A 22902-nucleotide genomic window follows, 5' to 3' on the forward strand; every position below is an offset into this window, starting at 1 on the left:
GTTGCACACATCTGTATTGTTCATCATCATGTTGACAGCTCTGCAGCAAATCACTGAGCTCAGTGGCTTGTAAAGAACTGCTGAGCTCAGTGATTGGCTTCAGCACTATCAACACTGCCGGTAAACAACAGTACTGGACACAGGTAGGGTAAGTTAATCTTAAATTGTTTATTACACCCAATTTTGCCTATGGGCAAAAGTTTTCGAAAAGTGAATCTGTCACCAGGTTTTTGCTACTAATCTAAAAATACCATAATTTAGGGGCAGAGACCCTGATCCCAATAATTTGTCACTTACTGGGCTGCTTGCTGCAATTTTGATCAAATTGCAGTTATGTCTGCGACAAATCCTCCAGTTCTTTGAATGCTGAGCTCTGCAAAACCCCTCCCCTATAAGTGTGCACTGTGTATAGGCAGAAAGCTGCCAATGCTGCCTGGAGGACTACCTGGCAACAGGTTTACTGGTCCTCTAGTAATAATATCCTGCTGATAAAACAATGGTTGTATCAAAAATACAGCAAGCAAGCCAAGTAAGTAACACATTGCTTGGAATCAGGGTTTCTCACTCTCCTTTTATTATGTTGTTCTCTGTAGGCAAAAACCTAGTGACTAATTCCCTTCAAGTAAAAAAAATGACCTTCAGGTGTTTACATCCTTCCACTCTGATCCTTTACCGTAGAGGCTAATGACGGAGTGCCCAAATAACTCCGGTCTTCGTACCTACAGATATATTGTTCTACTGACACAGCTGATGATGAGAGCTGACCTTTGTCTGTAAAATACCAAATTTCTGTGCAACATGTCCTGACACCTAAGAAACCCAGCACTCCTTCTACTGCGAGCGTAACACTGGAAGGTATGTGAGAAAAGGATTGGCCTCGGAGTCCCACCTTCATTGACAATCAGCCTTTGGGTGGATCTCCATCCAGCATCAACGACTCGTAGGAAAAGCTTTCTCCAAAGACGATTGAGGACCAAATGAACGAAGGAGGGAAGTTTTGGTGACTCTAAAAGTGATGCGCCTAGTTGGGATCCTGTGTCTGCTCTCCACTCTTCCACCCACCAGTAAGTACTCCATTGTTCTGGAGGATCTAGTCCTTCTATATCAGGATATTGAGGTTGGGGTTGAGGATTGAGGATAATACTTAGTGGGGCCTCCAAGAACTGCGCCAGGCAATAGGGAGGAACCAATGGCATGAGGGTTTACAAGATGCCAGTTAAAATTTAAAAGGTAGGTAAAAACTACTCATGTGTCAATGTGGTTGAAGAAAAAATATTGGTCATCGTAGACTTTTCTGAAGAGGGGGAATTAAAGGTCGTTTCTATGATTTCGAGCAGGAGGAGCATTCATGTCTTCTGTATGGCGAGAGAGTAGTACCTCGGTCTTCCCTCTTACTTATTGTGGTAGTAATTTAAAGAGTTATGGGGAATTATAGGAGAAATTTTACCAATTTAGCCTTCTATGTGAGCTCATATCTCAAAAATTTGATTCAGGAAGAACATCTCCAATTAAGTAACACCTCCGCCTCTAATTTGTTCTACAGATCTAGTAAAAGGTTACCTTGACTCAGATAACACACCAATGGGATATCATCCCATAAAAAATGGAAATTGACATCGAACTTGGCATTGGTCAATGACTTTTCAAATGTCCTAAGAAAATTATCAAGATGGTTCTTCGCGAGTCAAGTTCACCTTTGCTTGGTCTGTACAGCACTTTTTCTTGCTCTGCTAGGTGTCACATCTATTCTTCTCTATTCCTTATACTGATGGCTGACGTCCATATTATTTAATAAGGCACATGGATAGTGGTGGCCCTGGTGGGAAGTTCCTTGGGATAAAAGAAAACCTCCCAATGGGTGTCTACATGAGATCACACCTCCCATTAGTGTCCCAAATAAATACTAACCAGAAAAACGCTATGTGGTGCAATAGCTCCATGAGACCTGTTTCATGGGGATCTTCAGATTAGTAACCATGACTTTGTTGTGCTTTGCAGCCTTTTCCCTGAATTGTACGGAATGCAGGACGATAAATTCCACATCGTGCACCGGGGAGAGTGTGTTATGTAGTCAAAATTATGTCTGTGCTTCCTTCTACTCTAAGACTCTGAATAATGGTAAGCATTAGAGACAGCTTGTGCAAATCTATGTGTGAATCTGTGTGTGTACTGATGTAGCAAGTATTAAAGGGAATCTTTAAGAGCAGTATGATTTAGGGCATATACCATGATTCCAGTGATGTGTTGCTTACTAGACTGTGTGTTGTTTTTTTCAATAAAATCTGTGATTATCAGTACAGGACTAGTTGTCTCATGCCTCCTAGTCCAACCATATCCTCACCACTGATTGGCAGGTTTATGTCAATGAACAGCATACACAGAATGCAGCCAATCAGTGGTGTGGGCGGGGTTATACACAGCTCAGCATTCTGAGCACTGCTAGATACACAGCAGAGACAGCAGTTGTCGTATGAAAATGACAGCAAGCAGCCCACTAAGTGATACATCACATCTTACCTTGGCACCGGCACCTCTGTCATCACGATGTGTGTTGCTTGATGCTGTGACGTGCAAAGCGATCTCACTGCGTTATAACTTGCGTTACCCGAGGTGTTAAGACGATCTTATGCATGCATCATGACCTTAGAGGTCTACTTGTCACCAGAAGCCCCGACAACAAATAAAAATGCCGGGAAGGCAGAAGAGGCCGGCATGTGCACAGTACCATAGGAGGTTATGCGGAGTGGAGGACTGCCCGTTGGATTGTAGCAGGCGAATGGTGAGATGAGTATTTTTTTCCTCCCCTCTACAAATCATCAATACAGTGACCAACTGACCAGGATTTTGCTGAGTTTGCGGAATGTGAATCGCAAAAATATAATAGAATTCTAGAATGTTAAAGTTCAAAGAGACCTCCAGGGTCGTCATGTCCAACACTCAATGCAGGATTCACTAAACCATCTCAGTCAGATGTCTGTCCAGCCTCTGTTTAAAGACTTCCATTGAAGGAGAACTCACCACCTCTTGTGGCCGCCTGTTCCATTCATTGATCACCCTCACAATCAAAATGTTTTTTCTAATATCTAATCTGTATTTTCTCCTTTTCACTTTCATTACATTGCTTCTCATGTTTCCATGTGCAAATGAGAATAATGATCCCTCTGCACTGTGACAGCCCTTCAGATATTTGTAAACACCTATTAAGTCTCCTCTCAGCCTTCTTTTTAGCAAGCTAAACATTCCCAGATCCTTTAACAATTCCTTTGCAGCAGGGCCGTATTTAGAGTTTCTGCTGCCCTAGGCACTTTTAGTGCTGCCTCCCCCTTTGGTGAGTATGACACTATCGGCAGTGACTTTGGCTAGAATCGCTGATGTGAAAGTCGCCTTTTGCAGCAGATCCGGCAGTTTTTCTGCATGTTCCGCGTAACGGATCACTTACGGCAACACTGCGTTCGGCCTCATTCATTCCCTATGGGATTTGCGGCACTTGCCATGATCTGGCAAATGTGGTACCATACCTCCCGACTTTTGAAGAAGGGAAGGAGGTATAAAGTTTGTGGTGCGCGTAGTGCCCCGCGGCAAATTTTAGGCCATGCCTCTGACCACACCCATTTCACAACTAGTCACACCTATATCCCCGTCCCAACCACAGCCATTTAGCACTGCTGATCACTGTTTTATATACAATAATTATAAACAAAAAAAATATGGCCACACAGTGCTCCATACGGTATAATGGCCACACATGATGCTCCATAGGGTATAATGGCCACACATGATGCTCCATAGTGTATAATGGCCACACATGATGCTCCATAATGTATAATGGCCACACAGTGCTCCATACTGTATAATGGCCACACATAGTGCTCCATACTGTATAACGGCCACACACTGTTCTCCATACTGTATAATGATCCCACATGATGCTCAATACTGTATAATGGCCACACATGATGCTCCATACTGTATAACGGCCACACATGATGCTCCATACTGTATAACGGCCACACATGATGATCAATACTGTATAATGGCCACACACAGTTCTCCATACTGTATAATGATCCCACACGATGCTTAATACTGTATAATGACCCCCCCTCCTGTATGCATGGCTCATCTCCCTCCCATATGCTTGGCTCATATCCCCCCTCCTGTATGCATGGCTCATATTCCCCCTCCCTGTATGCATGGCTCATATTCCCCCTCCTGTATGCATGGCTCATATTCCCCCCCCCCCGTATGCATGGCTCATATTCCCCCTCCTGAATGCATGGCTCATATTCCCCCACTGTATGCATGGCTCATATTCCCCCCTGTATGCATGGCTCATATTACCCCCTTGTATGCATGGCTCATATTCCCCCCCTGTATGCATGGCTCATATTCCCCCTGTATGTATGGCTCATATATTCCCCCCTGTATGCATGGCTCATATTCCCTCTGTATGCATGGCTCATATTCCCCCCCTGTATGCATGGCTCATATCCCCCCCTATATGCATGGCTCATATTCCCCCCTGTATGCATGGCTCATATTCCCCCTCCTGTATGCATGGCTCATATTCCCCCTCCTGTATGCATGGCTCATATTCCCCCACTGTATGCATGGCTCATATTCCCCCCCTGTATGCATGGCTCATATCCCCCCCTGTATGCATGGCTCATATCCCCCCCTGTATGCATGGCTCATATTCCCCCCTCTGTATGCATGGCTCATATTCCCCCCTGTATGCATGGCTCATATTCCCCCCTGTATGCATGGCTCATATTCCCCCCTGTATGCATGGCTCATATCTCCCCTGTATGCATGGCTCATATTCCCCCCTGTATGCATGGCTCATATTCCCCTCTGTATGCATGGCTCATATTCCCCCTCCTGTATGCATGGCTCATATTCCCCCCCCCCCCGTATGCATGGCTCATATTCCCCCCCTCCTGTATGCATGGCTCATATCCCCCCCTGTATGCATGGCTCATATTCCCCCCAGTATGCATGGCTCATATCCCCCCCTGTATGCATGGCTCATATCCCCCATGTATGCATGGCTTATTTCTCCACCCCCCCACTCCCTCTCCCATCTTGCATGGCGCGCCGGCTTATATCCTCCTTCGTCCTCTGTCCTTCATACTCACCTGTCCCTCACCGCGCGGCTGTGCCGACATCCCTCTGGCTCTGTCCAGACTCCCGGCGCAGCACCATATTCCTGCATGAGCGGTCATGTGATACCGCTCATTAAGGTCATGAATATGCGCATATTCATGACCTTAATGAGGGGTACCACGTGACCGCTCATTTAGAACGAGCTGCAGACGCCGAGACCAGGCATCGCTGGAGCAGGGTGAGTATCGTCTTCAAGGAGGGTGGGTGGGAGGTGGGCGGGCGTCCGGGGGGGGCGGTCGGTTGGGAGGTGATCCAGGACTTATAAAAAAAAACATTGCTCAGGTGCTGCCCCCTGCATTGTCCCCGCCCTAGGCACGTGCCCTCAAGTGCCTAGTGGCTAATACGGCCCTGCTTTGCAGTCCGCTCACCATCCTGGTTGCTCTTCTCTGAACTTGCTCCAGTTTTTCACTGTGTTTTTTAAAATGTGGTGCCCAGAACTGGACACAGTATTCCAGATGAGGCCGGACCAAGGAGGAGTAGAGGGGGAGAATTACTTCACGTGATCTAGACTCTATGCTTCTTTTAATACATCCTAGAACTGTGTTTGCATTTTCCTGCTGCATCACACTGTTGACTCATGTGCAGTCTCTGATCTATTAGTATACACAAGTCTTTTTCGCACGTGCTGTTGCTTAGTTCGATTCTTCCCTTTCTATAGATGTAAATTGATGCAGATTCTGTAGATCACATTTAAAGGAATTTGATTTTAGGGAAAAATTTGAAGTTAATTGCATTTTCCTCAAACTAATTCCCTCATCATTTCATATTATAGTGACTCTTCATTTAATGATCTCCTATATACTGTCCACAGATGGAACAAGTTCATTAGAGCTCATCCGATCCTGTGCTCCGAGCAGTCAGTGCAATGTTACAGGAACCATCGGTCTTTCATCTGGAAAGATGAGGATGTTCACATCGTGCTGTAATGATACTGACAATTGCATGTCTCCTAATGACACAGGTGAGTACCTGACCTTCTTTTACAATCTCTTCCTTCCTATCATGTCATACATGTCACACTGACACAGAGATTTCCTTTTAAAGCTTCATATAAGAAAAAATGCTTATTCCCTGTTGCCTTAACATAGTTTTAGCTGTAACTTTATTTTTCAAAATTTAATGTATTTTATGTATAAATATATACTGTAACGTTTTGCCACCAGACAATAAAAAAATACTAAAAAAATAGACATATAGCTATATAATTCTACCACCACTAGAGGGAGCTTTGGAACTGACTGCATACTGTACAGTAAAACACCCTAGTAGTGGCTACATTTTATAGGCAGAGGATTTGGTCTCTGTTTCAGCTCTATGGACAAAGCATAATATTAAAAAAGACACAATGACTTTTGATCTTTGCATTTTCTTCCCCTACTATAGAGTCATCTTTCAGCTCACAGCCCAATGGCGTGATCTGTCCTAGCTGCCAGGCGTCAGATTCTGACTGGTGTTACAGTGGCAGTACTTTACTTTGCTCAGGGGATGAGAACGTCTGTGTCCTGCATGCTACAACAACAGATGGTAAATCAATTGTTGCTCTTTTTATCTGGGCTGTACAGAAGGACAAGACAAAGACATGGTCAAGTAAAAGTCCGGGGTCAAATGCCAGGAGGGTATATCAAGATAAGGGGGTAAGACAAATGGATAGTTAGAGGACAAGTGCGGGGTCAGGTACCTGAGGTCAGAGAGCGTCAAGTGCTAAAAGGATAACACACACAAATAGTCAAGACAAATCCTAGGTCAATGAATCGGACACAGAGCTAAGCACACACCAAAGAAAGCAAAGCTACAACTGACAATGGTCTGTACATAGATAGCCAGCAAAATAGCTAGCAAATGATTAATGACATGATGCACCTGGAGGAACGTCCACAGGCTCGGCCAAATTATGAAGCAGGGCTGTCAATCAAAATGTTGACAGCCCAGCACGCCCCAGCATTAGACTGGACAACTGGCCTGTCATTCACGGTACTGACTGTGTTATGTAGTTTATTTTGGAAAAAGATCTTGGTGTGAGCACAAAACGTATAAAAATAAAACTACTAAATTGCTCTTCCCCTCTGGAGCTGCTTCCTTTGTACAGCAGCGCGGTCTGCTATGAAATGTCAGTCTCACATTTCTACTGATACTGACAGTACAGCACACTCCGATCCCACAGGGCGGCTGAGCTGTCACTCACAGCATCCCTAGGTAACAAAGTAAATGATGAATGGACAATGGAAGTTTCAATTGTGCTGTATATTATAGAGTGTATCAAAGATGCCCAGGTTATAGCAGCATACCACATTACACTATATACAGTACAACAAAATGTATAACTTACCGTATATTGTCTGCACATATACAATTATATATGGGTGATACCACGATAGCTAACATTACTATATGTAAGAACATGAAGGGTATTTTAACTTTTGCAATATTTTTTTCTAAACAGGGAACAAATCCTCATTTCGAGGCTGCGCTTCAAAAAGTCTCTGCGGCAGTCAAACATACAATGTGAATGGAAGCAACATCGCATATGACCTGACCTGCACTTGTGGAGGTAACGTGGAGGTATTAATACTGCAATAGATAGATAGATGATAGATAGATAGATAATAGATAGATAATAGAAAGATATATAAATAGATAGATAGATGATAGATAATAGATAGATAGATAATATATAGATATATAGATAGATAATAGATAGATAATAGATATATAGATAACAGATAGATAGATAGATAATAGATAATTAGAGAAATAGATAAAGCACAGCACAGCAAAAACAAATTGGGTGCAGAGACTCATAGGCATGTACCAAACCTTGTAAGTAGAGTAAAAAAAGTTGAAACAACACTCCGTATGGCAGTAATAAGGTGCTCTTTATTGTCCCATGTGGCAACGTTTCATTCCTGGATGCAGACCTTTCTCAAGGCTTGAGAAAGGTCTGCATCCAGGACAGAAACGTTGCCACATGGGACAATAAAGAGCACCTTATTATTGCCATATGGAGTGCTAGTGATAGATAATAGATAGATAGATAGATAGATAGATAGATAGATAGATAGATAGATAGATAGATAGATAGAGAGATAATAGATAGATAGATAGATAGATAGATAGATAGATAGATAGAGAGATAATAGATAGAGAGATAATAGATAGATAATAGATAATAAATAATAGATAAAGATACATAGATAGATAGATAGATAGATAGATAGATAGATAGATAGATAGATAGATAGATAGATAGATAGAATCATTGTATCTGGAGGATTTTGCTGCTACTCATCTTTTCCCAATTATTTTTATTATTAATAATACAGGGCCTCCCTCATCCACAATGTGTTCAGACACCAATGTAACCTGCGCTGCCGGCACTGTATGCGCGACTGTACATGCTGTCACTACCATCGGTAAGAAAAAACACATAGTCATTGAAAGTTTAGCAAAATGTACCCACATATTTCACTTTCTTCTTTTTTATGGGACATTGGGCTTACTACAGCATTACTTCTAGAAAAAAAAAACAGTTGTTTTTTTCCTTTTAAATTATAAACAATCCCTTCAAAAACAGCAGAGGTGTCCTCCATTCAGTGCGTATAAGGAGCATTAATGAGAACCATCCAATATTTCATCTTCCCCGTGGGGGCGCGGCAGAAAAAAATAGAAGACTTGATGTTAATCATTTTAGAGCTGAAAGCTGATCGATGAAGATCCCACCAGCTGTTATTAAGTGCTCTGATCACTGATCGCACTCTATAAAAAATGGAGTTGATCAAAATGGAGAATTCCTCTAAATAGGAACTACACTTTCAATAATCTTTTCATAAATTAATAATAGAGATAAATATAAGAAACTTTGGATATATATTTTCTAAGAGAAATCTGTTTCCTTCTCCGACACTTCTTCCTCTACCCTCATGTTCCTGATCTCTTCATCCACTGTGAAAAAACAGTTCATTTCCAACTAGCTCAAGAGAAACCAGAGTGTCCGGATAGTGAGGTGTCAGAGTATACCTCCCATTATATTAAAGGAGAGCGGTATTTAAGAGCAGAGTGAGGAAACAGGCAGAAAGAGACAAAGAAAGATTGTCCTGAGCTTTCTAACAAGTCTTTTACCTCACCTCAAAGCTGGATTCACATCTACACTGCTCATTTTTGCTGTATAACATCCTCCATGCTCCTTCTGCTTCACTGTGTGAAAAAAATAAGCACCAAAGAGCAGGAATTCCTCTCTGTGTGTTGTGTTGGCTTTCATGGAAGCTAGTTTCCACCCACTAGCTCAGAATCAATTCTTTTTTTTACCTCCTCCTGTACAGACACACAAGATGGCTGATCCTGAAAAGTTACTTGAAAGTAATGTTACCCTTTAACGTCTTGGTATAACCTTGTTCCCGCTAATTAGATTTCATATAAAAGTTATGAAATACTTTTTTTTCTTGTATTGTTATATAGGTGATGCCAGCTCAGAAAGATTTACCAAAACATGTTCTCCCATAAACCAATGTGGAATATCTGGAATTGCGAGTATCCCTAATGGAAATATGAAGATAATGACTGTCTGTTCCATAGATAACTGCAGTTTATCCTTTCCCGAATGTAAGCGGCCATTTAAGTAATTTGTATCTGATTTATTAAGAACACAAGTCATACTCTGTGCACAAAATCTTTTATGACCACTAGGTGGCGATACAAGTTTATTTGAAGATTTTAGTTTTTTGGCTCACTAGCATGTTTTCTGCCTTGTGGTCAGACTTGGTATTACAAGTAAACTGTAATAGTCCCTATTAAATATCACCATTGATAATTTAACGGTGCAACAATGTAGCAAATGTAGCACGATAGATTTACATTACAAGCTAGAATTCTCGAACATTTCCAGATCAGTGAGGAACAAAATATCTCTATCAGGCAGAAGAGTAGATAAATTGTCTAGGGGACTTGAACCTGCGATCATTTGATCACTTGTATTGCAATATTTTACATTGCTACATATAGTAAAAAATCTTGGTAATATGCCATCCTGGGAAGAGTGAAAGATGAGCATTAGAACTGATGTCACAGCTCGATTTCAGCACTAAAATGTTATGACTATGGCATTTAAGTGGTTAAACAGCAGTGATTGGAGCTAGATGTAGGTGCTGCTGCATAACACAGCTCCGACGCAGCTCCGTACAGCTACAATTCCTCCATGATGGATAGAGAAAGGGGCAAAAGAGTCCTACGTTGCGATGCTGGACATTTCCTTTAAATTTGTTAGGTGCTGTTTCTGTGACCAAAAATGAGACTTCAACATGTTCTTCCTAGCTTTTTAGTGCACATGTGGAATTTTTGCAAAGTTATTTTTTTTTATTCCCTTTTAAAAGTTCCGAAAGAGAAAACTGACCTTAATGGTGTGACTTGTCAGAAGTGCATATCAGCAGATACAGACTGCTACAGCTCACAGACGATGAAATGTACTGGCGATGAACGAGCGTGCCTTCTACAGACAACACAGCTTACTGGTAAGTCACATAAAATGTCCAGCCCTATGAGATATCAATATGATCTTCAATCTTACAATAAAAGTGTTATTATATGCAGTCTTTATATTACTAACTTTTGACATAAATCTTTTACTTGTAATACTATGCCATACAACATGGTGTGCTGTTAGATTAGATGTCTACATTCAAAGAAGGACCAAAAAGGATATTTATTCAATGTACAGTCATGGCTGAAAGAACAACATATTGAAATCAAGGAAGATTTAGTAAAATTTCACACAGAACAATGACCCCATACATACTTAAAGAAGCCCCAAGAAATGGATGGAAGCAAAGTGGTGGAGAGCTGTGAAGTGGCAGCAATGAGTCCAGATCTAAATCCAATTGAATACCGGTGGAGAGATCTTAAAATTGTTGTGGCGAGAAGACATCTTCACATATAAGAGACCTGAAGCAGTTTGCAAGAATGGTGAAAAATTCCAGTTGAGAGGTGTAAGAAGCTTGTTGATTGCAGTTATTTATTCCAAAGAGTGCGCAACCAAATGCTAAGGCTACGTTCACATTTGCGTTGTGCGCCGCAGCGTCGGCGCCGCAGCGCACAACGCAAACAAAAACGCAGCAAAACGCATGCACAACGCTGCGTTTTGCGCCGCATGCGTCGTTTTTTTCATTGAATTTGGACGCAGCAAAAATGCAACTTGCTGCGTCCTCTGCGCCCCGACGCGGGCGCCGCAGCGACGCATGCGGCGCAAAACGCAAGTGCGCCGCATGTCCATGCGCCCCCATGTTAAATATAGGGGCGCATGACGCATGCGGCGCCGCTGCGGCGCCCGACGCTGCGGCGCTGGCCGCAAATGTGAACGTAGCCTAAGTTCACAATTTTGTCCAGCCCATTTTTATGATTTTGGGTGAAATTATGTCCAATTTCCTTTTTTTCTGTTTGCTTTTTGTGTTGTTCCAATACACACAAAGGAAATAAACATATGTATAACAAAATATGTGTAATTGCAAGAATTTTTGGGAAGAAGTGCTTCATTTTTTTGGAACAATTATAAGGGGGACAATACTTTAGGCAGTTACTGTATGTAAACATTTGATTGCCTGTTGTCACTACTGCATGAAAGTAGGAAGGTACAAACTAAATAGGTGTCATGGTCAGGACATGGTTAATGTCCTGTGCTCTCAGGGTTAATGTTACTAGCCTCTTTTCCAAAATAGGAGGGGTATTTATACTCGCTCATAACCTGGTTTCTCTGTCAGCTATAATGTCATGGCGCCCGGGTATCAATGCTGCAGGGGAAGCTGCACACAGCAAGACACCAAGTTACTAACCTGAACCCACGGGACCTTTGACATGAAACAGAGTGTACAGGTAACGAACAGGACCTTAGACCATGTGACAGAATGGGAGAAGGTAAGGAGGCGGAGCCAGATGCCGGGGAAACAGAGAAGGGACAAGCACTAAAGAATAATCAAACAAGCAGAGGTCGTAGCCAGGAGATTACAAGGTACCAAAACAAAGAGACAGGGGATAGTCAAAAGCAAAGCCAGAGTTCAGTAAGCCAGCAACACAAACAGAGTAAAGCATGGAAAGCAAGATAACACTATGCAAGCCGGACACACACTCCAGAAGTCACGCAAACAGACAGAAACAGAATCTATAGCTGACAGGGAAACCAGGTTAGGAGCGAGTATAAATACCCCTCCTATTTTCGAAAAGAGGCTAGCAACAATAACCCTGAGAGCACAGGACATTAACCATGTCCTGACCATGACAATAGGAATAGGACAAGGAAAAACGCATACACTGAAAAAACAGCATTTAATAATCTCCAGCAGCAGCAAATGACCTCCAACTCAGCAACTCCAGGGAACCAGGAAGTAGAACTTTCACTGGTGAGGAAGATAAAGCCTGGCCAGTTTTTATAGAGAGGAGGGGATGACCAGATCAGGAGCAGCTGGAAGATGGAGCTGAACGTTTCTAACAAGTATAGAAAGGGTTGTTAACCTCTTCAGCACCAAAGGAAACAAAATCCATTTAATATGGGACATGAAACACACAGGCTAAATGGATGACCTGCTATTCACAATCCATAATAACTTTGTAACCCCAGATCTTCCACTTGTTACACTGCCCCATTGAATAACATTGGTTTGAGTGCTGTTAGTTTTTTTCACAACTTATAACAGTCATGAGAACTTAACCTTAGAAGGGTGCATCTGAAAAAGGAAAATAATAAAATGCCTCATCCCAGTCAAGATTAAGTGGACAATTTACCTACAGCACCTCTTCAGGTGACCTTAGGTATTGCACAGGTTTTATGTAGTAATACAGACTTTTCCCATACACTTGTATAAATAACTGTTATCTCTTTCCCCTCCCAGGAAGAACCAAAGCTTCATTAGCCGTGCGAGGCTGCACCACGAGGAGCATTTGTGATCTCACCAGGCAGAATTACACCGTGGATGGAATAACATCAGCCACTAAATTCACCTGCACCAACGGAGCGGCTGTTGTGTGGAGAGACCTCGTCACCGCGGCTGTCATCTCTCTGCTAACTCTAAAATATCTGATCCTAATCAATGACTAAATAGAAAATAAATTCAATGTTTTTAAAGGGCCCTCATTCCACTGCAACATAAAGGCGTATCAAAAAAGTCGGAATTTATCAGCATTTTTTGCAAAAGTGGAAATCAATTATTATTTATTATTTGGAATGATGAAATAGTGATTCATTGATTCTCATGCAATGTAAATTATTTTGTTGGTATAAATGTTCTGATGATGATAATTCCTGTAACTCATCATGGCGACAAGTAGCGGGGAATGGAAGTGACATATATACATGTGTATGTAAGGAAGCATGCAATGCCAGGTATTTGAGTGAATGCGGGCTGTCATGCGGACACTTCCCCTTTAATAAGGGATTTTATCCAATATCCAAACAGGGATGTGACTATAATATTTACATATATGAAATATGATGACAATGGGACAGGGTGGATGTAAGTTGTTATTAAATACAGAATCATGTATATCTATGTATGCAGAAAGTTAGAAATCGTTTGGATGTTTATTGTTTACAACTGTAATTACACTATGTTCCAAATTATTATGCAAATGACATTTTTCTCGGATTTTCCTAAATGGTCGGTGCAAATGACAGTCAGTCTAATAAAAGTCATCACCCGTTAGAGTATACATCGAATTTTATTGAAGAAACCTCCCAATGATAACAGTATAATCTCCAAAATGAATAAAAACTCACAATGCACTGTTCCAAATTATTAGGCACAGTAGAATTTCTAAACATTTGATATGTTTTAAAGAACTGAAAATGCTCATTTGTGGAATTTGCAGCATTAGGAGGTCACATTCACTGAACAAAAAAGCTATTTAACTCCAAAACATCCTAACAGGCCAAGTTACATGTTAACATAGGCAGGGGTGAACCTAGCCTCTCTGCTGCCTGAGGCGAAAGGAAAAATGGCGCCCCCCCCCCCCCCCACACACACACAGTCCCTGCCTCACTGCCTGTGCACACACATCCCTCCACCGAACCCGGTAATCGCCGCTCACAGTAGCATACCAGCAGAGGTGTATCTAGGGTTTCTGGCACCAGGGGCAAGAATTCATTTTCGCGCCCCCTCCCCCCCCTCCACCAAGGACATATGCGATTTGCACACTCAGTCATGTACCGACGAGCTCCTCTCCCTAATGCTCTCAATGTTCAGTGAAAAACTGAGAGAAGCAGAAGAGAAGCTCGTTGTCACAGGACCATGAGTATGAAAATCGCATATGAGTGAAGTGTCCATGTGACGACTACTGGAACCTGCAGAGCTGAATCCTGACATCGCAGCTTCTGAATTCTCACAACTCATGCACTGCACACTTTTAGGATTCTCCCTGGCCGGTGGACGGTCATGTCAGCACAAGCATGTGATTTGTATACTTCTGGCCACATTCCAACTAGACGTGCCCGGCCTCACTCAGTTCATTTTCATAGAGTGGGGCCACACATGTCTAGTCAGCATGTGACTGCATGTATGTAAATCGCCAGCACGAGAGAATCCTGACAGCTTGCAGTGCGCACTGTGAGAACTCAGAAGTCTGCAGTCACAAAGAATGACTGCAGACTCATTACAAACCTGGACATTCCCTTTAATGCTCCTAACATAAATAAAAACATGAGAGTTAGTCAGTATCACAAATAACATTTACATCCAGGTACCTTATAGATGACGTTGTCTCTGGAGTCGTTCTCCTTTTCTTCATCTTATACAGACCCCATGATGCGTTTTCTCATCCACAGCCGTCTCTGCAGACTTCCATCTTCTCCGCTCTTTTGCAGAAAGTCTCCACATGATGCCCTTAAAGATAAAAGTGTCATTATAATGCTCCTGAATGAAAAATTGCCCCTCACTATATTGTCTGCACAAAATATGACCCCCACACTGTCCCTCTTATGGTACATGCTCTTCACACTCACCTCTTCTTTCTATACACACTGTGTCCCCCCTATAGGGCCTAGTATTTACACTCCATATTTATACTCCATCCTCCCACCCTGCGTGCGTGGCTCCCCCATCCTCCCACCCTGCGTGCGTGGCTCCCCCATCCTCCTCCCCTATCCTCCTCCCCTGCGTGCGTGGCTCCCCCATCCTCCTCCCCTGCGTGCGTGGCTCCCCCATTCTTCTCCCCTGCGTTCATGGCTCCCCATCCTTCTCCCCTGCGTTCATAGCTCCCCATCCTTCTCCCCTGCGTTCATGGCTCCCCATCCTTCTCCCCTGCGTTCATGGCTCCCCATCCTTCTCCCCTGGGTTCATGGCTCCCCCATTCTTCTCCCCTGCGTTCATGGCTCCCCATCCTTCTCCCCTGCGTTCATGGCTCCCCATCCTTCTCCCCTGCGTGCATGGCTCTCCATCCTTCTCCCCTGCGTGCATGGCTCCCCCATCCTCCTCCCCTATCCTCCTCCCCTGCGTGCGTGGCTCCCCCATCCTCCTCCCCTGCGTGCGTGGCTCCCCCATTCTTCTCCCCTGCGTTCATGGCTCCCCATCCTTCCCCCCTGCGTTCATAGCTCCCCATCCTTCTCCCCTGCGTTCATGGCTCCCCATCCTTCTCCCCTGGGTTCATGGCTCCCCCATTCTTCTCCCCTGCGTTCATGGCTCCCCATCCTTCTCCCCTGCGTTCATGGCTCCCCATCCTTCTCCCCTGCGTGCATGGCTCCCCATTCTTCTCCCCTGCGTGCATGGCTCCCCATCCTTCTCCCCTGCGTTCATGGCTCCCCCATTCTTCTCCCCTGCGTTCATGGCTCCCCCATTCTTCTCCCCTGCGTTCATGGCTCCCCATCCTTCTCCCCTGCATTCATGGCTCCCCATCCTTCTCCCCTGCGTTCATGGCTCCCCCATCCTTCTCCCCTGCGTTCTTGGCTCCCCATCCTTGTCCCCTGGGTTCATGGCTCCCCCATTCTTCTCCCCTACGTTCATGGCTCCCCCATCCTTCTCTCCTGCGTTCTTGGCTCCCCATCCTTCTCCCCTGCGTTCATGGCTCCCCCATTCTTCTCCCCTGCGTTCATGGCTCCCCCATCCTTCTCCCCTGCATTCATGGCTCCCCATCCTTCTCCCCTGCGTTCATGGCTCCCCCATTCTTCTCCCCTGCATTCATGGCTCCCCCATTCTTCTCCCCTGCGTTCATGGCTCCCCCATTCTTCTCCCCTGCATTCACTTGACCCCAGAGTTTAAAAAAAAAAACAAAACCTAGCAGCGCAAATCCGGTTACAGAATCTGCCGCCCCCTCTCTTCTGCCGCCTGAAGCAAAGAGATCAAGTCGCCTCATGGTAGCGGCGTCCCTGAACATAGGAGCCCTTCATTGATATCACCTTCACAATTCTTGCATCCATTTAACTTGTGAGTTTATGGAGAGTTTCTGCTTGTATTTCTTTGCATGAAGTCAGAATAGCTTCCAGAGCAGCTGTTTTGATGTGAACTGCCTCCCACCCTCATAGATCTTTTTTTGATGATACTCCAAAGGTTCTCTATAGGGTTGAGGTCAGGGGGAGATGGTGGCCACACCATGAGTTTATCTCCTTTTATGCCCATAGCAGCCAATTACTTATTCATTCAGGTATTCATTGTCATGCATGAAGATGATTTTGTTCCTCAAGGCACGTTTCTGCTTTTTAGACCATGGAAGAAAGTTGTCAGTCAGAAACTCTATTTACTTTGCTGAGGTCATTTTTACACCTTCAGGAGCCTTAAAGTGCCCTACCAGCTGGTTCCCCATGATTCCAGCCCAAAACATGACTCCTCCACCTCCTTGCTGACGTTGCAGCCTTGTTGGGACATGGTGGCCATCCACCAACCATCCACTACTCCATCCACCTGGACCGTCCAGAGTTGCTCGACACTCATCAGTAAACAAGACTGTTTGAAAATTAGTCTTCATGTATGTCTGGGCCCACTGCAACCGTTTCTGCTTGTGGACACTGTTTAGGAGTGGCCGAATAGTAGGTTTATGCACCACAGCAAGCCTTTGAAGGATCCTACACCTTGAGGTTCGAGGGACTCTAGACGCACCAGCAGCTTCAAATAACTGTTTGCTGCTTTGTAATGGTATTTTGGCAGCTGCTCTCTTAATCCAATGAATTTGTCTGCCAGAAAACTTCATCATTATGCCTTTATTTGCATGAACTCTGTCTGTGCTCTGTTTCAGTCACAAATCTCATCAGAGTATGATGATCACTCTTAAGTTTTCGTGAAATATCTAATTTTTTCATACCTTGTCCAAGGCATTGCACTAATTAACGCTTTTCAGCAGCAGAGAGATCCTTTTTATTTCCCATATTGCTTGAAACCTGTGACCTGCATAATAATGTGGAACATCATTTTTGAGTAGTTTTCCTTTAATTAGAATCACCTGGAAGACTAATTATCACATGTGTTTAAGATTGATTTCAGTGATTCATTGAGCCCTGAGACACAATACCATCCACGAGTTTATTTGAAAAACAAAACAATTAAATCTTTAAGACACTTAAATCCAATTAGCATAATAATTTGGAACACAGTGTAAAGGGAACGTGCAACGTTTATAATAAAAATACTTAAAATTGCAGGATCTCATTCATAGTACTGTGACTTTAACTCAGGTGAGTATCTCTATTTTGGATATTTGATTTCCAGTTTTACAGTTTTTATTACCAAATTTTTGCTTTGACAAAATTACAAATGTTTCACTTGAAATGATTCTGAGTGATTTTGACCATAGGTAATGATCACATTGATACGTACAGATCAAACAGCAACAAGAGCCTGAAGGAGTGTGAATGACAAAGAATCAGTATATAGTTGTGCTCAAAAGTTTACATACCCCGGCAGAATTTTTGCTTTCTTGGCCTTTATTCAGAGAATATAAATGACAAGACCAAAACTTTTACCCCACTCATGGTTAGTGGTTGGGTGAAGCCATTTATTGTCAAATTACTGTGTTTTCTCTTTGTAAATCTTAATGACAACCCAAACATCCAAATCACCCTGATTAAAAGTTCACATACCCAATTTCTTAATACCGTGTATTGCCCCCTCTAACATCAATGACAGCTTGAAGTCTTTTGTGGTAGTCGTGGATGAGGTTCTTTATTTTCTCAGATGGTAAAGCTGCCCACTCTTCTTGGCAAAAAGCCTCCGGTTCCTGTAAATTCCTGGGCTGTCTAGCATGAACTGGGCACTTGAGATCTCCCCAGAGTGGCTCAATGATATTGAGGTCAGGAGACTGAGATGGCCACTCATGAACCTCCACATTATTCTGCTGTAGCCAATGACAGGTCGGCTTGGCCTTGTGTTTGGATCGTTGTCATGTTGGAACGTCCAAGTACGTCCCATGCAAAACTTCCGGGCTGATGATTGTAAATTTGCCTCCAGTATTTGTTGATAACGTGCTGCATTCATCTATCCTTCAACTTTGACCGAGTTTCCTGGGCCTTTGTAGCTCACACATCCCAAAAACAGCAATCCACCTCCGTGCTTTACAGTAGGAATGATGTTCCTTTCATCATAGGCCTTGTTGATCTCTCTCTAAATGTAACGTTTATGGTTGTGGACAAAAAATTCAATTTTGGTCTCATCATTCCAAATTACCTTGTTCCAGAGTTTTAAGGCTTGTCTCTGTGCTGTTTTGTGTATTGTAGGTGAGATACTTTGCAGCATTTGCGTTGTAATGGCTTTCTTCTGGTGACTCGACCATGCAGCCCATTTTTCTTCAAGTACCACATTAATTGCATCTGGACACAGCCACACCACTAGTTTTCAGAGTCCTGTATTTCAGCTGATGTTATTTGTGAGGGCTTATTTTGCATCTTGAACAGTTTTCCTGGCAGTTGTGGACAACATTTTTGCTGGTCTACTGTGGTTTTGTTTTTACAGAGCACCTGATCTTCCATTTGTTAATCACAGTTTGAACGCTGCTGACTGGCATTATCAATTCCTTGGATATCTTTTTGTATCCCTATCCTGTTTTATACTGTTCAACTACCTTTTCCCGTAGATCGGTTGACAATTCTTTTGCTTTTTCCATGACTCACAATCCAGAAACCTCAGTGGCTGGATGAAAGATGCAAGAGTCTGTCTGGATCCTAGAAACTCACGCAGCTTTTATGCGCACACACTGATTACAAGCAAACAGGTCCCAGGTGAGGATGTTACCTTTAGTAGCCATTCACACCCATTTGTGTCAACTTCGGTGCATGTTATCAGGCCAAAATCACCAGGGCATGTGAACTATTGATCAGGATCATTTGGATGTTTTGGGTTGTCATTATGATTTAAAAAGAGAAAACACAGTAGTCTGACAATAAATTGCTTCACCTAACCATGAGTGGAGAAAAAGTTTTAGTGTTATCATTCATATCCTCTGTAAATTATAATTGTTGGAGACGCATAGATTGTTTGTATAACAATGAGAACATTTTGTAGCCTTGTCATTTAGTGGCGGTGAAATTCAGCTGTCTGCAAAGCTCCCACAGATTAAAAAAAACAATTTTTTTTGTTACAAATGTGATACAGCACGCCATATCTCACCTTGTCATTTAGTGGCGGTGACATTGTTCTGTGACTTGAGCTGTTGCCCAGCAATAAAAAAATTGGGGCAGTTGCTAGCTTGATTCAGCATGCCATATCTCACCTTGTCATTTAGTGGTGGTGACATTGTTCTGTGTGCAGAACTGTTGCAGAGTATAAAAAAATATATTCTTTGCAGTTGCTAATGTGGTTCAGCATGCCATATTCCACCTTGTCATTTAGTAAGCAGTAAAATTCAGCTGTCTCAGGAGCTCATGCAGAGTAAAAAACATTATTTTTTTCTGTTACAAATGTGATGCAACACGCCATATCCCACCTTGTCAGTTAGTGGCTGTGAAATTCAGCTGTGTGCAGAGCTCATGCAGAGTAAAAAAAATAAACATTTTTTTTCGATTACAAATTTGATACAGCATGCCATATCCCACCTTGACATTTAGTGGTGGTGAAATTCAGCTGCCTGTAGAGCTCATGCAGATTAAAGAAAACATTTTTTTTCTGTTACAAACATGATACAGCATGCCATATTTCACCATGTCATTTAGTGTCAGTGACATAGTTCTGTAATTTAAGCTATTGCCCAGTAAAAAAAAATGGGGGCAGTTGCTTACTCATGTGTGTCAACTTCTGTGCATGTTATCAGGCCAAATTCACCAGGGTGTGTGAACTTTTGATCAGGGTCATTTGGATGTTTTGGGTTGCCTTTTTGTTTTAAAAAGAGAAAACACAGCAGTCTGACAATAAATGGCTTCACCCAACCACGAACCATGAGTGGGGAAAAAGTTTTGGTGTTATCATTCATATTCTCTGAAAATTGTTGGAGACGCATAGATTGAATAAGTCCTAATCAGACAAAAAAAAATAATGGGTCCACATATGTATACAACTTAAGAATGTTGTAAAGTATTATTGTGCCTTGCTGTAATATTCACATCATTCTTCACATACAGTCAGGATCGTCCTCTTTTGTCGCTCTCCGCCCCCTAATTACTATGACACAACTGATGGAGTTTCTTCATAGAGTAACGCAGTAACCCAACACCTGCCATTCACTGGGAGTAATAATGAAGCCCCTGGGACTCATGTTGGTCCTCTCCGCTCTTATAACAGAACGTAAAAATTCTGCTTCTGAATGATGTAGATGCTTTATAGACGTCCACACAAGCACTATAATGTGATATATTGTATTTGTAGCTTGCGGTGAATAATTCATAACGGTAACTAATAAGTGATGGCGTTGGTTAAGTCTTACCAGAGATATAGATGATGACTTTAGACATGTTAGTAGTGCCCATCTGGACTGTGTTCCCCTCTCCATGGGTGTCATGCCACACACAGAGGAATGGGGGGAATATATGGTATATCATGCAGATATTCTTGCAATATATAATCAGTCAGCTCATCCTTTGTTATCAGTTTTTTTTCCGCAAGAAGCTTAAATCAGACTTAACCACTCATGTATAGATGATTTTCTACCAATCACCTGAAAGTGAGATGAATATTTATTGCTTTATTGGTCCCAAACTGGTAGCGGGAAGTGGAGAACATGGAGGATACAATGGTGGGTGACAAGCAACCTCCACCATACAAGAGTCATCACGTTTCACTTCATTCTTGGTCATATTTCATTCTTGAACAAACCTACGACATCCCCGTACAGATTAGATAAAAGTAAGAAGAACCTGACAATTTCATTATCATTTACTGATAGTGTTGAGCGATACCTTCCGATATCGGAAAGTATCGGTATCGGAAAGTATCGGCCGATACCGTCAAAGTATCGGATCTAATCCGATACCGATACCCGATCCCAATGCAAGTCAATGGGACGAAAATATCGGAATTAAAATAAACCCTTTATAAACTTGTAGGTTCATTCTACATGAAGGAAAACAACTAAGAATAATGTAGGATGTATTGGGGGACGTGGCGGAGACATTAAAGGCACAGAGGTTTAGCCCAAACAAATAGAATAGCAGGTTTTTTTGGTTTTTTTTATGACGTTCGGTGTTAGAAAGATTTTGACTATGTTATTTATTTTATTTTTTTTTCAGATATTGATGTTTCACTACTTCCACGTCCTTCACCTTCTTTTTTACTTCTCCCACACTTTCTTCTTCATTATCCTTATCATCAGCTTCTTTGACATCAACTATCTTCACCTTATTCATCTTCTTCTTCTTCTACCTATTTTTTTTTTTTTTTTTTACATTGTTCATATTCTTTTTATTTAACTATTATCTTTTTCATATTCAACTTCTTCATCATATTCTTATTTGTGACAGGCATTCCCGTAGTTGTTATCTCTAAAAGTTTGAAGATTACACCTTCCGTTCTGCCTGTCACAAAAGAGTTACATTTGTCAGTTTGGCCTGCAGCATCAGGCTTTATCCAGGGGCACCACGAGGAGGAACGGACTCACCCCCATACACTGCTTAGTCTTCTTCTGCTTATAATTTAGATAATATCTTTTGCTCTGATATTTAGTCTTATGCTTAATGTTCTTCTGCTCTTTGTTCTGCAGCCTCTTGTTCTTCTGCTTCTCGGTCTCCCATGTCGTCGTCGTCTCCAGGGTCGTCGTCTCCAGGGTCGTCGTCTCCGGGGTCGTCGTCATCGGGGTGGTCTTCAGGGTCATCGTCTCCAGGGTCGTCGTCATCAAGGTGGTTGTCGTCTCTGGTGTCGTCGTCATCTTAGGGGTGGTCTTCCGGGTCATCGTGTTTAGTCTCTTGAACTTGGACATGTAGCAGAAGGTACAAGAAGGCTGAGAAAATACCGAGAAACAGCTGATGGAACTGGAACTCGGATGGCTACCCGAAGGTCCAAGAGCCAATGGAACTACCGAGGACCAGCTGACGTTACTGGAACCCGGTTACTAAGCAGGAGGTACCCGTGCCTGAAAGCACTACCAAGGACCACCTGACGTTGGTGGAACTCGGATACCCAGAGGGAGGCACCTAAGCCAAAGGCTCTGCCCAGAACCAGCTGACGGTACTGGAACCAGGAAGGGGAGCAGAAGGTACAAGAGCAAAAGACACTGCCGAGAACCAGCTGACGGTACTGGAACCCGGATGGGTAGCCGAAGGTCCAAGAGCCAATGGAACGACCGAGGACCAGCTGACGTTACTGGAACCCGGTTACTAAGCAGGAGGTACCCGTGCCTGAAAGCACTACCAAGGACCAC

The 22902-nt window shown here is 42.9% G+C and overlaps 1 protein-coding gene across 1 annotated transcript; it reads left to right on the top strand.

Moving 5' to 3' along the window:
• The first annotated feature begins 890 nt into the window (after positions 1-890).
• On the top strand, positions 891-13849 carry LOC143770473 (uncharacterized). The gene is made up of 9 exons (XM_077260114.1): positions 891-1064; positions 1999-2118; positions 5978-6127; positions 6550-6690; positions 7607-7714; positions 8487-8576; positions 9619-9762; positions 10530-10667; positions 13035-13849. The coding sequence occupies exons 1-9, from the start codon at positions 1016-1018 to the stop codon at positions 13238-13240; spliced, it is 1146 nt and encodes a 381-aa protein (XP_077116229.1). The 5' UTR covers positions 891-1015; the 3' UTR covers positions 13241-13849.
• The last annotated feature ends 9053 nt before the right edge of the window (positions 13850-22902 follow it).

Source organism: Ranitomeya variabilis, chromosome 4 (assembly GCF_051348905.1).
Source record: "Ranitomeya variabilis isolate aRanVar5 chromosome 4, aRanVar5.hap1, whole genome shotgun sequence".
In the NCBI taxonomy this organism is placed as follows: Eukaryota; Metazoa; Chordata; class Amphibia; order Anura; family Dendrobatidae; genus Ranitomeya; species Ranitomeya variabilis.